At 55.8% G+C, this 15905-nt stretch overlaps 2 protein-coding genes across 2 annotated transcripts in view; both read right to left on the bottom strand.

The window, feature by feature from the left end:
• Positions 1-451: 451 nt before the first annotated feature.
• Positions 452-5656, bottom strand: LOC134163380 (E3 ubiquitin-protein ligase TRIM7-like). Its single transcript, XM_062618207.1, has 7 exons — positions 5202-5656; positions 3855-3941; positions 3279-3509; positions 2931-2953; positions 2514-2629; positions 2189-2221; positions 452-1137 (listed from the first exon to the last, which is right to left on the bottom strand). The coding sequence occupies exons 1-7, from the start codon at positions 5604-5606 to the stop codon at positions 626-628; spliced, it is 1407 nt and encodes a 468-aa protein (XP_062474191.1). The 5' UTR covers positions 5607-5656; the 3' UTR covers positions 452-625.
• A 4641-nt stretch (positions 5657-10297) lies between these two features.
• Positions 10298-15905, bottom strand: part of LOC134163116 (uncharacterized) — a 38196-nt gene continuing 32588 nt past the window's right edge. The window contains exons 25-28 of the mRNA XM_062617667.1: positions 15681-15807; positions 14758-14871; positions 13573-13827; positions 10298-11612 (exon numbers count right to left, since the gene is read on the bottom strand). Coding sequence (XP_062473651.1) covers positions 10516-11612; positions 13573-13827; positions 14758-14871; positions 15681-15807 — 1593 coding nt within the window. The 3' untranslated portion in view covers positions 10298-10515. The remainder of the gene's footprint in view (positions 11613-13572; positions 13828-14757; positions 14872-15680; positions 15808-15905) is intronic.

The raw sequence follows: 15905 nt of genomic DNA, 5'->3' as shown, positions 1-15905 counted from the left end.
GGCCCTGCCATCCACCACATCCACACAGTGCTCCTGGTTTCTGGTGTGCTTTCTCTCTGACCACCCAGGATCCCAGAGATTCCCATCACATCCCCACTGCCCTGTCGTTCTAGCATGGAGAGGCTTGGACTGTGCCCTCTCTCCAGCACTCCACTCAGCCCTGTCCCCTCCCTCAGTATTTTCCTTTCAAGCAGGTTTTTACAGTTTCTCATCAGCAGTTACCACCACAATTAGCACCTCCATGGCTCCAACCTGTTCCTGCCTGCAAAGTGATTGCACCCCATACTGAACCAAGCAAGCCATGCAGCCCTGCCAAAGACCACCATGGGCAATCAGAACATCCTCCCTGCCTCCCTCCTGCTTATCTCTCTGTGTCCTCAGTGATCACAGGGACAGGGGGACCACTGCCACTGCAAGATCTGACCAGGATACCAGCATGCAGACACCCCCAGGCAGGACAGCACTGCTTTAATGTTCCAAAGTACCTGGCGGGGGGAGGTGCAACAACACACAGAGGAGATCCAACTGCAGGGAGTTTGCAAATTGATGGTGCATCATTTTCATACCTCTTGCCTGCTCAGCTAGGCAAGGGCACAGGCAAGGGACCAGGAGGCATCCGACCCCATCAGGCACACAGCTGGATGTAGGTTTCTTGTGACCAGAGCCAAAAGTATGGGAAGACCTTCTCAGTGAAGGTGGCCTTGAACTGTAAGATCCGCATCATGTTCTCTGCATTATAAAAGGTTACTTCGCCCCCTTCATAGTCCAGGTGGACCCTGATTTTCCGGATCTCTTGGTTCAGTTCCAGTGGGGTGGGGGGCATGTGTAGTGCCGTGTACTGGCGATTCCAGTCCAGCCGCAGGGCCCAGATCTTCCCCAGGGCCCGGCTGAGCGAGTCCTTCCTCTGAACGGATTCCAGGGCCACACCAACGGCCCAGCTGTCCCCATGCCCTACCTCTAGCTCCCAGTAATGCCTCCCGTCCGTGAAGCCCTTGGAGCCCAGGACACTGGGGCTGCCCGTGAATCTCTTAGGGTTGTCATGGAGTTCTTGCTCTCCACTTGCCAGCCACATGGTCTTGCAGTCCTTTGAGAGGTTCAGGTATGGGCTCGCTGTCTCTGGGTCCAGCCATACCTTCTCTAATGAACAACAGAGAAGACCATCAGTCTACTGCGTGCTGAGGAGTGAACCAGCACCTCTCCCTTCTCTGCCCTGGGGCTGGGACATGTCCCATGAGCACAGTGGGCACACATGCCCCATGAGTACACACATACAGCACCCGCAGCCCCCTTTGGTGGCATGTGACACAGGACGCTTGATGCCCTCCCCAGTGGGACCCATTGGAGAAGCAATGCTTTCTGAAGCGGGACTGAGACAGGCAGGGTCCCCACACGCAGGGGACAGACATGATGGGCCTTGATAAACCTGATTCCAGAATACTGCTGGCTCTGAGTTTGTGGGGCTACAGTAAGGCTGAGTGTGGGGGAGTTATACACCTCCACGGGTGTAAGGAAGCATTGCCTGCAAGGCAGCAGTGGTGCCATGGCAGTCCCTGATCCAGTGACTCAACAGCTTCTAACCCTGCTCCACCGAGTAGCCAGCCAGTCTCACTGCAGAGCCGGAAATGCCCGTTCATGTGGAATGTTCTGCTGCCATCCCGCGGCCATCCCACAAGGCCACAGAGGTGTCACCGCACAATGCCACCCCAGAACTTCTGCCAAACCCTCTCCTCTGTAGCCCCAGATTTTGACACAGGCTGCACTGCACTGTGTGTCAGGTCTCTCATCCCAAAACCTGAGAGGGCAGAGACCAAGCTCTGCAATGCTGCCAGGACCATGTGGACCCAAAGCACCTGCAAAAGCATTTCAAATCTGTGCCTGAAACCAGCTCAAAATGCACTGAGCTCCTCTGCTTAACTATTCACAGTCTTACACATAACAGAACAATAAAGTCTCCAGCAACAGGAAAGCTGAGGGACTCATACTATCCCGGCTCTCGGCTGGTGCCTGGGTGTTGCCTGGCGTAGGGACAGACCTGGATTTTTATAGTCAAAATGAAGGGACCTGGTTTTAGACAGACCCTGGAGTTAAAAGTTGTGGTGTGAGTCCAGCTCTGCACCCAAGGACACAAGGAAACTCATCCTGGAAAGCTTTTCTCCCTCATTTATGCCCACGAGCTCCAGAAACTCACCCCTTTCTCTGTCAATCTTACTCAGCAGGCTCACTGGAGGAGGGAAAGGAAGATGCATGAGATTCTTGCAGCAGTTCTGTTCCCCATAAGGACAGCAAGCCACAGATGTGGAGCTTGCTCCCCAGCTCCCACAGCCCCAGGCTCCAGCAAAGTCCATCTAGGAGGGTCCCATCTGGAGCAGACGTGTTCTGCTCCCAGACCATGGTGGTGAGGATCAACTTCTGCAGCTGAGCCCAGGGAAGCACAGCAGAGACAGCAGCACACCCACCTGGGGCCTGGACACCAGCTACACAGCAAGGCATTGCTTGCTGCTGCTTTGCTTTACCTTTGAATTCGGCCATCACAGCTATGAGCATCTGGGTACTCTGAAAGAGCCTCTCAAGAGTCCTCTCCAGCCCCGGGGAAACCGGATCGGGGATCGGGGTCTTCACTGCCTCACACCTGAGGGGGAAAAAACATGGAGAGGAGCTCTGACCCCAGCAGTCAGTCAGCACGTGGGCTAGGAGGGAAAATCCCCTACAGCCCTGAACTCCAGGGAGCTGTGCCCCAGCTACTGGCATGAGAACCCTGTCTTCAACAGGGGTGCCATGGTCTCTGGTTCCATATAACATCCTGTTAAATCCCAAATGCCCAGCAGGGCAAAGCTACCTCTCTCCTGGCTGCTGCAGCTGGCTGCAGTGTTCCCAAACCTCTGCCCAAAAGAGCCATGTGGGAAGAGAGTGATGCGGAGCCCATTTCATACCTGTCCAGGATTTCGCCAACATTCTGGAAGAGAGGAAACACTAGGTCAGCTCTGGCACTAGCAGGAAGGACCATGGTCCCTGCAGCAGTGAGTTACAGCAGCTCCCCTGCTGCATGAAGATGGGATTGGGGGGGTCACACCAATCTCCTGAGCACTCTCCAGTGAGTCACTTGCCCAAATCCCCAGATCACGCTGCAGGCCCAACCTCACACCGCACACACTGCAGTGTCACAGCCCAGCCAGCACCGCACTGCTCTTCACTGCCAGGCTGCATGGGCCCCAGGATGCAGTGTGCCCCCAGTCTCACCAGGGATGGTTGCAGCGCCCAGGTGAGTAATGCAGCCTCACCGTAAGGAACTCAGCCATCGGCTGGTCACATTTCCTGTCTATCTCCGCAATCAGCGTGTCCAGCAGCGTTTCCCTCTCTGAAATGCTGGAGATGTATCTGCAGCGCTCCTGGTTGAGCTCCTCATGCACCTGGCCAAGCTGGACTAGCAGGACATCCTCCTGCTCCTGCAGGAACTCCTGCAGCTGCGTGAAAGCATCTCGCAGGCTCTGCTGCTCTGAGGCCACCTTGCCCTGCAAGGCACCCATGCAGAGGCCCCTGAGCCATCCCATCCTCTGGCTGCCACATCACAGCATGGGAAGGGGGCTGCAGAGAATGGGGCAGGATCATGGGGAAAAGAAGTTTTGGAGATGAAAAGCTGGTAGAGGGGAAAAGGGGAGGCAAAGGGGGATGCTGGTGGCCCCAAAAGGACAGCAGAATCTGAGAGAGCAGGAGGGACAAATAATATATGGGATGGACAGAGAGGGAAAGTGGTGTGGTTATGGAAAAGGAGATAAATATTTATGGCAACAGGGAAGACAGGATGTGGCCGTGAAGACAGGAAGGGGCACACTGTGCACATGGAGAGAAATACCTACCAGCAGGCTATCACTTTTCTTTTGTCCCATGGGCCTAAATTCTTCTTTCTCTTTTTGTAGAAGAACCAGGTTGCTCTGGAGTGTCTCCTGGGTTAAAAACACCAAAAAAAAAAAAAAGGGAAAATAGGGATATTTGGGGGTTACATATGCAGTAGTGAGATAATGTCGCTAAACAGCCCCTGTGAGGCTCCAAGCTCAGCTGCACTCAGAGCCAGCACCCACCTCTCTCCCAACATGTGTTATGCCAGGCTAGGGAGATTCCCATGAACAGTTGTTCCAGAAACATTTCTGGAATAGCTTCATGTGGAAAGCCTGAAGTTTGCGGTTTTGTTGGGTTTTTTGGTTTCGGTTTTGGTTTGTTGAGGCTTTTTTCTTTAATTAGGAAAACCAACTTTTGGTGTTGGAAGTGGGATTTGTGGAAGAGGTCTGCAGTGACAGCAGCCCTGCATGTGAGGCACGCTCCATAAATTCAACAGTGTTAAATATATCCCCTTATGCTCCTCCAAGCCATTCCCTGCAGCAGAATAGGGTGCTGGCCTGGGGAATCCCAGCCCACGTGCTGGGAGCAGAGCCCCTGTCCCCTTTAGCCCCAGCCCCGTCCCCGGCTGGGGACATATGGGGCACTCAGGACCTTGTTGGGACACAGAGCAGGGAGCAGTGAGACCTGCACCCCTGGGTGGTCTGGGGGACACAATGGGCAGTGGAAGGACCAGCAGCCCAAGCAGGGTAGTGGAGATACAAGGACACCAGCCTTGGTACCAGACAGGAACCCCAAACCCATACTGAAATGGGGACACCAGCCAACAGCTGGATGAGGACCCAAAGCTGTAGCTGGACAGAGACCCTAACCTGTGCCCAGAGAAGAACCCAGCCCATGTGCAAAAGGGATCCGGATCTATGCTTAGAAGGAATCTCAACCTGTGCTTGGGAGGACATTCCAGACTGATGCCTGGGAGTGGACCCCAGCCTGTGCCCTGAGGTGACTCTAACCTGAGTGACCCCAGCCCAAGCATGGGGGGCCCCAGACCCATGCCTAAAGGGGATCCCAGCCCGTGCTCAGAGGGAACCCTGATCCGTTCCTGGAAGGGACCCCAGCCCATGACCCAACGGGACCCTGAACTGTGCTCAGAGAGCACCCCTGCCCGCGTATGGGGAGTACCCAGATCCGTGCCTAGTGCGTCCTAGCCCGTGCCTGGTGGGTACCCCAGCCTGTGCCTGGAGGCACCCCAGTCTGTACCCGAAAGGACACCAAGCTGTGCCAAGGAAGGGGCCCAGCCGGCTCCCCAGGAGAACCCAGCCCCCGCCAGGAAACCCAACACACCCTCCCTCCCCACCGCCCTCCCGTACCCGGAGCTGCCGGGCGGCCTCCTCGGCGAGTCGGGCGGGGTGGCCGCGGTGTTGGGGCTCGTCTTGGCACAGCAGGCAGAGCAAGCAGCGGCAGGTCTCGCAGAAGAGGCCGAGCAGCTCGCCGTGCTGCGGGCAGTGGGCCCGCCGCGCCTTGTCCAGAGCCTCCGTCAGCTGCGCCATGGAGCGCAGCGAGCGGTTGGGCCGCAGCGAGGCCGGTGCCACGGAGGCGCGGCACTGCGGACAGTCGACGGTGCGCGGCGGGATCCCCATGAGCGCCGCCAGGCAGGCCCCGCAATAGCTGTGCCCGCAGTCGGTGATGACGGGCTCCTGGAAGAGCTCCAGGCACAGCGGGCAGGTGGCCTCCTCCACCAAGTTCTCGCTCACCGCCAGCACGGCCCGCGCCATTCTGCGGCCTCCGGGAAGGACGCGCCGGAGGGGGGAAGAGGGAAGGGACAGGGCGGGGCGCGGGCGGTGCCGAAAGCTAACGGGGCCCCGGGAGGGGATGGAGGGCGGTGAGGCGTGCGTGTTCACATGCGTGTGTGTGTGTGTGTGTGTGTGTGTGTGTGTGTGTGTGTGTGTGTGTGTGTGTGTGTGTGTGTGTGTGTGTGCGCGCGCGCGCGCATCGGTACCGGGACGTGTGTGTACATACGTGTGTGTGTGTCTGCATGGGTCTGTGTACATGTACCTGTGTGTCTGTGCATGCATGTCTGTGTGCATACCTATATGTGTGTACATGTTGGGCCTCTCACCACAAGAAAGACTTTGAGGTGCTGGAGCGGGTCCAGAGAGAGGCAGCGAAGCTGGTGAAGGGTCTGGAGCACAAGTCTTGTGCAGAGCGGCTGAGGGACCCGGGGTTGTTTAGGAGAGGAAAAGGCTCAATTGCAGAAGTCTCGCCACTCTCTACAACTGCATGAAAGGAGGTTATAGTGAGCTGGGAATCAGTCTGTTCTCTGAACTAACAAGCCATAGGACAAGAGGAAACGGCCTCAAACTGCTCCAAGGGAGGTTCAGGTTGGATATTGGAAAAATTTGTTCACAGAGAGGGTAATCAGGCATTGGAACAGGCTGCCCAGGGAAGTGGTGGAATCGCCATCCCTGGAAGAGTTCATAAACCGTGTAGACGAGGCCCTCAGTGACATGATTTAGTGGAGGTCTTGACAGTCCTGGGGTAACGGTTGGATCCAATGATCTTAAAGGTCTTTTCCAACCTAGTTGATTCTATGTGTATAGCTCTACATGCGTGTGTACATGTACGTGTGTGAGCGTGCATGTGCATGTATTGTGTCTGCATGTGTGTGTGCATACATGGGCATGTGCATCCATGTGTGTCTGTGTATATGCATGCACATAAATCATTTAAGAACCACTCACTGGAGTTCCTGGGAGCAGTTGGAGCCCTCCTGGGTACACAGGGCTGCAAGCCGGCACATTTGGCACTGTGCTACCGGCCAGCACAGCTGCTCTGGCTGTGTCAATAAATGTAGTCATTTATAAGCACCGATTGGAGGTGCCGAGCAGGGTCCTTCCTGAGGAGGCCTCATGCTTGCAGGAGCTGCTTCCCGCCTGCCAGGGTTGGGGGTTTAATGCAGTTGAAGGGATTGTTGCAGCGCAGCAGCTGTAACGTGAGGGAGCTGGGTGTAATCCGGCCCATGAGCCACATCCCTGCACTGGCTGCCTCGCTGTGTGCTGCAGGCGTGAAATCCCACCACACTGAGCTGCTGCCCTGGGGTGGGGGTGCATTCATGCTCCAGCTTCTGTCCCTGCAGCCTATGGCCACCACCAGCGCTCCTAATGTCTCTGCTCTCACCCCAAAACATCTGAAACAGGTGCTTAGAGAAGAGGGCCCTTGAGAGCCCCTTGAGCCCTTCACCACTTGTCCCTGATGTGCTGATGGCAGCTGGGCAATGAAGTGGTCAAGCAGCCCCCTCCCCACATGTCTCTTGCCCTGACAAAAGCCTGTTTGCCACCCAGCTGCCTGCTTCCCCACTACAGCAGGTCCCACACTCCATCCTGGCAGCTGTGGTGGGCTCCGCATGGTGCTTTCATCCCTCTGTTCACCATCCATCCTTGCAGCATCCCAGGGTGACAGCCTTTGGGCTGTGGTGTGCTGGGTGCATCCTGCTTGTCCCCTGTCCCCAGGGCTGCAGCCTTCTCAGTGCAGCAGCATCCAGCTCCCTCTAGCACCCTGTGTCAGGAAGGGCTAGGCAACCATGACCAGGCCAAACCTATGGGGACATGAGCCCTTGAATAACTGGTCCTCCTACAGGATGGTGCCATTAACCCCCATAGTGGAGTGGTGGTTTAGCAGAGGACTGTGCAGCATCCAGCACTGCCCAAATTAACTCAACTGCAATTACACAGAGGGTGCCAGTAACCTGCAGATGGCTCTGACTGATCAACCCATGAAGATGTTTCAAGGGCTGAAGCACCTCTGCTATGGAGACGGGCTGAGAGAGCTGGGCTTGTTCAGCCTGGAGAAGAGAAGGCCCCAGGGGAGACCTCAGAGCAGCTTCCAGTGCCTAAAGGGGCCAACAAGAAAGCTGGAGAGGGGCTTTTGACAAGGGCAGGAAGGGACAGGACAAGGGAGAATGGCTTTAAACTGACAGAAGGTGAGATGTGAGGAAGAAGTTCTTCCCTGTGAGGGTGGTGAGGCCCTGGCACAGGTTGCCCAGAGAAGCCGTGCCTGCCCCATCCCTGGCAGTGTTCAAGGCCAGGTTGGATGGGGCTTGGAGCAACCTGGTCCAGTGGAAGGTGTCCCTGCCTGGGGCAGGGGGTTGGAACTGGATGAGCCTTGAAGTCCCAACCCAACCCAATCCTTTGTTCTCTGATTCTACAAAGATTTGTGTAGTGGTGAGGCTGCCTGTGGTTCATGCCACCCCCAGGTTTGTGCCCTGCAGCACTGCCACCTCTGTGTTTTTTCCAGTGCTGCCGCCACCCCAAGGGCTTGCAATGGGTGTGTTGTTCCCCCCCAGTGTGGGAGCTGTGCCTGCAGATGGGCTGTTGACATTTGAGCTGCTGAAGGTCACCTGGATGTTCTTAAATCCTGGCAATGTCCAGCAACTGATGCTGTGTGTGACAGGCAAGGAGCAGCACCAGGGGGAGAGCAGTTGCTGTGTGAGGGACCAGTGACACGGAGCAGTGCACAGGCACTGCTAGCCCTGCCATGTCGGGGCAAGGAGGGGGCTGCCCATCCCCAAGGCTGCCCAGGCTGGCCGTAACACCCAAGTGCCTGCTTTGGCAGAAAGAGTTGAATCCATCCATTTTTAGGAAGAAAAAAGGACACAACTGTGGGTGTTGGACACTGCCAGTGGGATGAACATGAGCTGCTGAGAAACAGAGTCAGTTCTGCTTTTAATTTCTCTGTTCCCTCTAATTGCATTTAGTCCTGATGAGGGGGATGCAGGCAGCTGCTGAGGGTCCAGGAGCGGCAGCCAGGCTCTCCAGTCCTGCACCAGCACCTCCTTCTGGGACATCCAGCCCCACTGCAGCACACATTTAACCCATGTCAGACCACACGCCATGAACTGAAACTCCAAACTGCTCCCAGGGAGCCTCAGGGATAACTTTAGCAAAGGGAATGCAGAAACTTCAGCTGGATCCCGCCCTGGCAGCCCCAAAATGCTCCTTTCCACAATGGTGACCAGCCGGTGCACTCTATGTGGCTGCACTGCCCTCAGACACTTCCCAGCATGGAAGAGGCTGTAAATTACACATTTAGGAGGGGTTCATACACACAGAAAGCCCTGGAGTGAGGACTCTTGATTCTACAAAGGCATTAACAGGTCCCAACAACTTATCCCATCATCGCTCTGTTTATTGATGCCACTGTCCAACATGAGATCCGACACCGCTCTCCCCACAGCACCCGTTGGCCCAGTGTGCACCAGGGAGCTGGTGTCACTGCCTCAGCCATGGCCCTGCCCTTGGGGTGCATCTCACCCAGCTACAGGAGCTGTGATGAGGATAAACCAGGGCCATGGAGAACTGAGCTGCTGGAGACGGGCACTCAAACCAACAGCCAGGAGGCTGACCCATGTCCCTGCCACTGTGACTACAGCCACAGCTGCATGGCAAGGAACCCTGGCAGCAAGTGCTTGGGAGCTGGGAGGCCTCCCACAGGCAGCCCCAAGCTGGCCACGGCTTTTCTTGAAGCCAGCATGGGACTTGCTCCTCTGCCTGGGGCAAGAGTCCCACTGCTCCTGCCACTGAGGAGTGTGTGGATGATGTCACTGGCATGGGCAAGGGCAGCCTGCTTGCCACAGCGTATGTCAAAGAGAGCAGAAGAGAGGTTAAACATGTCAAGGCCTTGTGCCCAGGTACATCGTGACCCCACAGCACCCCGCGGCAAGACCCACAGCTCCAGCATCGAGATGCCTTCGGCGCAGCTTCCATGGCAGCAGGAGAACTGGGCACCTGGATCACCACTCATCGAGACATCTGCCGCTGTGGAAGGATTAAGTGCTACAAATGAGAGTTTGGAGGAGCCTGGCTTGATGGGGTCCTACCAGAAAAAGGTTCTTTTACTGCAACTAGTATTTTATTCTACTGTATAACTCAGGAGTGCATCACAGCCTCAAGAGCTGGGCAGGCACCAATCAGTGCTTCCAATCTAGACACACGGAGAACTTCCTCATCATCTGGATCTATTATTACTCACCTTCCCCTGGCTGGGAGCTCCTTGTATCCACGTGCTGCTGAGCGGCTGTCACGTCCAGCCTGGAAAGCTGGGACGAGGCAACATCTCTGCAGATCTCCTGGACAAAAAGTGACTGTGCCAGAATTAGCCTATAGAGCATTGAAAAAAACAACAACAAAAAAAAACAAAAAAAAAGGAAAACCAAAAAATCCTCTTGGCCATCCTAAGTTTGCTTATCAAAAAAAAAAAAACCAGTTCCTCCACATTTATTAGAAAACCAAACAGTAGATTTAAAAAGCAGTTAAAGAGTCCTACTCCGGCAAAACACCCTGTACAGGTTTCTTTTTGTTGGTGGTTTGCTTGCCTTTGTGTTTTTTCTGATGGTGAGGATTCCCCCTAAACCAACTGCTTCTGTTAATTGTATACATACATTTAATCTTTTCACTTTGCCGCACATCGCTTGCTTTAATTAATTAATTTATTTCCAATCAGCCTAGCCGTCTCCACCAGAGCAGCGGCGCTACCACACAAAGCTTCCTTGATGTCCATGCCCTGAGCTGGGGGAAGGGAGATGGAAGGAAGGAGGGAGAGATGAATGGAGAAGGAAGGGGAAGGCTGGAGGGAGGGAAGTAGGCAGGGAGGGAAGAAAGGGAGGGAGAGGAAGCCGTCAGCAGCCCCTCACTCTCCCATGTGCGTCCTCAGGTGGTATTTGAGAGACTGCTTGTAGCGGAAGCACTTGGTGCACTCGGTGCAGGGGTAGGGCCGCTCGCCGGTGTGCGCCCGCTGGTGCTCCAGGAGGTGATGCTTCTGGGTGAAGTTCTTGCCGCACTCGGTGCAGTGGTAGGGCCGCTCGCCCGTGTGGATGCGTTGGTGCTCCAGGAGGTGGTGCTTGCGGATGAAGCCCTTCCCGCAGACGGCACAGGCGTGTGGGCGCTCCCGGGTGTGGATGCGGTAATGGTTGGTGAGCTTGGACTTCTCGCTGAAGGTCTTCTCGCACTGGCTGCACTGGTAGGGCCGCTCGCCGGTGTGAGTCCGCTGGTGCCGCAGGAGGTGGGAGGGCCGGGTGAAATTCTTCCCGCACTGGGGACAGAGGAAGGCCATCTCATTCTTGCCGGCATGGATCCTCTGGTGCATGATGAGGCTAATCTGCAAGCGGAAGCTCCGCCGGCACTCGCCACAGGTGAAAGGCCGCTCCCCGACGTGGGTGATCTGGTGTTTGCTGAGGCTCGACTTGTGGCTGAAGCTGCTCTCGCACTCAGAGCACTTGTAGGGCTTCCCCGGAGGTGGAGCCCGTGGCTGAGGCTTGAGACCGTGCTCAGGGCGCCGGGGGACCTCCACACCCCGGCGCGTGTGGCTGCGCTGGTGCAGCAGGAACTGCTGTTTGTTGCGGAAGCTGAGGTCGCACTCGTGGCACTCATAGGAGCCTTCCTTGAGGTGGTTGCGCTGGTGGATCATGAAGTTGATCTTGAGCATGAAACTCTTCCCGCACTCGGGGCAAATGTAGGGTCTCTCCCTTGTCCGGTTCCGCTGCTGGGCGACAGCTGGCTTCATGTCTCCAGAGTCCCTCTCGCACGTTGGCGGTTTCCTCACGCGGGTGGCCACCAGGCTCCTGGGCTGTGTTTTGGAACTGCACTGTGCCTCACAGCCCAGCCCAGCCTCGTGGCTGGGGAATGCCGGCGGCTCACTCCTGCCTGAGAACATGTCACATGGCTCCAGAGTGTCGGGGTCCTCCTCCTCCTCCTCTTCTTCCTCCGTCTTGATCACGATCCCGTCCTCTGAGGGGGGAAACCGGAACAGTGTTAGGGTCATTGGGTGGAATGGGTGGCCTTTTATGCACCTGGGGGCTACTACAGAAACATCTGCATAGGCTTCTTTGCGGCCCACCAAACATCTTTTTCAAACATCTGCCGCTGTTTGTGCCTGCCTGTCCACTTTGCCCAACCACCCGGACATGAAAAGGCTCCAGCTTTGGGACAGGCCATGTCCTCCTGCAGTAGGAAGGCAAGTCTGCACACCCTGCAACAGGGAAGACAGAAAAACCGCCTCCCAGACAGGCTCCTTCGGAGGGTGCGGTGAGCCCTGTCTGCCAAAAGGTTTTGCAATTTCATGATGCTACAAGACAGAGGGGGTAAAAGCACCATTGGTTTGCAAGGAATCAGGTGGCCAAGTGGTTCTGGAGCAGCTACATCTGCTACCATTTTTCTGGGCTACACCACCACACCTGCACAGCACTGCTCCACAGAACCACCACACAGGGTTGCTGGCCTCCAGCTCCACTCCTGAATCCATGAACATAGCCCAGGACTGTCAACCTCCTTCAGCTTCACCAGGACAGGGCACTGGGAGAGACGCCCTCCTTCCCCAAGACAACCAGTGGTGCAATGGATGGCTACAGCTCAGGCCCCCCCCTTGGGTCACCAATGCCAGAGGTGACCTGGTTGTTTCTGTTTGGTGAGACTGGCTGTGGGCACACACACAGCAGGACACATAGCCAGCATGTCCTGAGGAAAGGCCCATGGTGGATCCCTCGCATGTCATCCTCCACTGGACTTTGAGCCAGGCCTATGTACTTTTCTAGGAAGAGCAGCCATGCTTTCCCAAGAAGAGGCAGCTGATGGGAGCAGAGTGTATCAAAGCTCTCCCCTCCAACAGAGGTGTCTGTGGGGAAAACCCACATTCCCAGATCCTCCTCTCCTCCTCCTCGCAGCAAGAAGCCTCCCCTATGTGGACCAGGGGCTGTCACTGCTGGAGCTGGCACCTGCACCACGGTCAGAGCATTGCTGCAGCTCCTGCTCAACCCCACCAGTGGGGGCCCCAAGCATTGGCAGAGGTGCTGGCTCTTGGATGAGGATCAGCTTCAGCTGCACTGGTGGCTTGGCTGGTTTCCTTTAGAAAACCATGAGGAGACCACAGGATACATGAGACAGAGTGGAGGAGAACCTCAAGAGCCCAACTTTATCTTTCTTGGTTTGTGCTACACCATTGCAAAGCCATCAGAAGGCAGGGAACTTGCTGTTCCTAACAGCACACCTCTCTGCCTTCCCATCTCCACCCACAAAGCATCTCTGTAGGATCTGGCCCATACCAGACTTCTACACATGAAGCACCTGCTGCTATCTTCTCATACCCCCAGTAAATAACCTCAGCCTTCCCCTCCCACACCAGGGACCTCTGGCCACTCTCCTCTCTGTCTTCCAGACCTCTCCTAAGCAATCACCATACTGGTCAACATGCTGGACCTCCAATGTTTCTCCAGCAGATTCTGGTGTGTTAGCATCTGAGTGGCTTACACCATTCCTCTGCGCAACTAACACCAGGGCAGGAGACCTCAACTGATGTCCTGCCCCCTGCAACGGTAGGATTTCGGCAGCGGGAGCTCGCTGGGACTCATTAAAATGCTGCCTGAGACACGTCTTCCCTTGGTCTCTGTGTGTAACAAGGGCTTTTCCCACCTTCAGAGGTGCTTGCTCTGCTCTGGAGTGGGTCAGGTGCCCTTAGAGACAATGCTTTGATGTCCACCATGTGTGTGCTGCCTCCTCCTCCTAGCCTGAGTTATGACCACAGCTGCTCTTGAGGTTGCTGCAGCCAGAAACTTTCCTTCTGTTGCTGGTTCTGGGAGGATTTATCCCTTCTTCTATCTCACCCATTCCTCACCTTCCCCCAACACACTACAGCTCCTCCTGGGCCTCCTTCCCCCTCGCCATGCCATGCAGAGCCATGAGCCGAGCATCTCACCTGCACAGCTCCCATGGTGAACGATGACTCTCTGGATCTCATTGAAGTCAGATACGTATTCAGACGAGTCACCCAGGCTGGTTCCCGGGAGGTCCCTCGGAGGTGAGACGGAGCCATAGGGACTCTCACAGGCTGCCTCCTCATCTGGACTCTGGAAGCTCCCCTCTGACTGCCCCGACATCCCATGCAGCTCAGGGTTTTCAGGGCTGTCTTCAGGAAGGAGCTCCTCCGTTTTGATCACAACCCTTATGCCAGCTGCAGTGAAGAGAGATTCCCACCCACCATCATTCCAGGGAGCCGGGACAAAGAAACCACTTGCAACAATCCCCACCAGCTCTGGCTGCTGATCCCGCAGAGGGGTTTCAGCTGCTCTCCCTTCAACCACCCCTGCCATGCTCCTGCCTCTCACCTGGGATCTTCTGCACGCAGAGGGGACTGGCTCTGCCTGGCCTGGGGATTCAACACCTGCAGCTCAGCACCCCTCCACCACCCTACATCCCTGGCTGCCATGCTGGCTATCTGGCTGCCATGCTGGCTTCCTGTTGTTTTTTTCCTGTTGGCCTTGATCTAACTTAAAGATCGTTGTGACCAAGATCACAGCAGGGGGCTGGAACGACCCCATGTTTGCAGCCTGGGGCAAGCGGAGCTGACACCATCTCTTCTTATCTCCTTATCCTCCCCCCCTTATCTCAGAGCAGGAGTCACTGCAGGACTCGGGGTCCCTGGTTCCCTGCTCTCAGCCCAGCCCTGCCCTCAGAGAAACCCCTCAGCACTCCAGTACCCATGCGCAGGATGGAGCAGGCTCCCTGCCTGGGGGCTGCGCCTGGGATAAACCCAAGCACCATCCACACAGTCAGAGGGCACAGAGGCTTTTTTTGGTGGATGGGTTTACCCACCAGGACCCAATTCCCTGTTCTGCCAAACACATTGGCTCCCTGATGACCTGGTCTGGATACAGATGCTTCCCTTGCTGATGGCTCTTAGTGTCAACTGTCTGGGCTCCACCTGCCCTGGTTTATATGTTGAGCTGTACCTGCAGATCCAACCACCCATTAGCCAAATCTTTCCCACTCCTAAGCAAGGCTCCTCCTAAGCAGGCACAGCTCTCAGCAACACTTGCTTTAGCCGCGGGGTGAGCACCTCCTCTAAATTTATGTTCCCCTTTGTGCTAAGCTGCTGCCTCACCTGCAGTGGCATCAGTAATGATCTCACTCTCCTCCAAGTCTGGCTCATTCCTGACCCGCGATTCCTCTCCTTGCTCAATCTGAGACAAGACACCGGGTTTGGAAATTGCATAGTCTGTTGAGAAAGGGATGAAAAGAGGGATTACTGCACAGGGAAGTCCTAATATTGGCTTCCACCTTTCCTCATTCCCGGGGGGGGGGGGACACGGACGGGACAAAGGAAGACACTCAGAAACATCCACACAGGGTCTGCAGACAGGAGAGCATGGTGCTGTGGGCAGGCCAAGCTCCCCAGGTGGGCAGAAGGGAGTCACAGAGGCAGAAGCTGAGGAGCCACACACAGAGGAACTCCCTTTGAGAAGAAATCCAACCTGTGTGTTTTTCTGGTGGGCTTTTAGAACTTCTCAGGTAAATTCTTGGCTCTCCTGAAGCCAAAAGCATTTCCATTCTGGCTGCAGCAGAGCCAGGATTTCTCCTGCCAGCTTCAGCAGGAAACACCTCAACAGAGCACAGCTAAGACCATCTCAGACAATTTTTCCCTCTGGAAAAGTTTTCTCTGATGGGGTGCATGGGCTGGTACCCACTGCAGACCCAAAAGACAAAGGGAATCCCTTACAACAGCCACGGGGAAGGTGCTGGGTTTTCACCAAGTAACACTGGCTGGAAGGAGCCTTGGGAGGTCTCTAGCCCATCTCGTTTTGTGGGCATACCCACCACCAAGCTGGGACAACACTGTAACCCAAGCTGGGAGTGAACATTGCCGGAGGGATTCCCTTACCCAGACCAGAAACCTCCTCCTGTGATTTTAGGTCTCCTTTTAACAGGATATTTGGGTCTCAAGGAGATCCAAAGGGATCTCCAAGGAGGACTCAGAAGGTGCTCAAGCCTGCAGGCAGCCAGAAGCCCTGGAGAACCCATATTTACCCAGGGAGATCAGCGACTCATAGTTCCCTTTCATCACATTCTTGTACAGCTCCTTCTGCCACTCCTCCAGCTTCTCCCATTCCTTGTTGTTGAAATAGACAGACACGTCGTCAAATGTCACTGGCACCTGCAATCACAGCAGCATGGGTTCAAGCAGCCACCTCACTCCCCAGGAGCCCTACACCTTATCTCCAGTCTGTGGCAGCAGCAGCTCCTTCCCGCTTG

This window comes from Pezoporus occidentalis, unplaced genomic scaffold (genome assembly GCF_034315485.1).
Source record: "Pezoporus occidentalis ecotype Australia unplaced genomic scaffold, CSIRO_AGI_Poc_V1 ctg2, whole genome shotgun sequence".
Lineage (NCBI taxonomy): Eukaryota > Metazoa > Chordata > Aves > Psittaciformes > Psittacidae > Pezoporus > Pezoporus occidentalis.
This window is presented reverse-complemented; position numbering and strand designations above follow the sequence as displayed.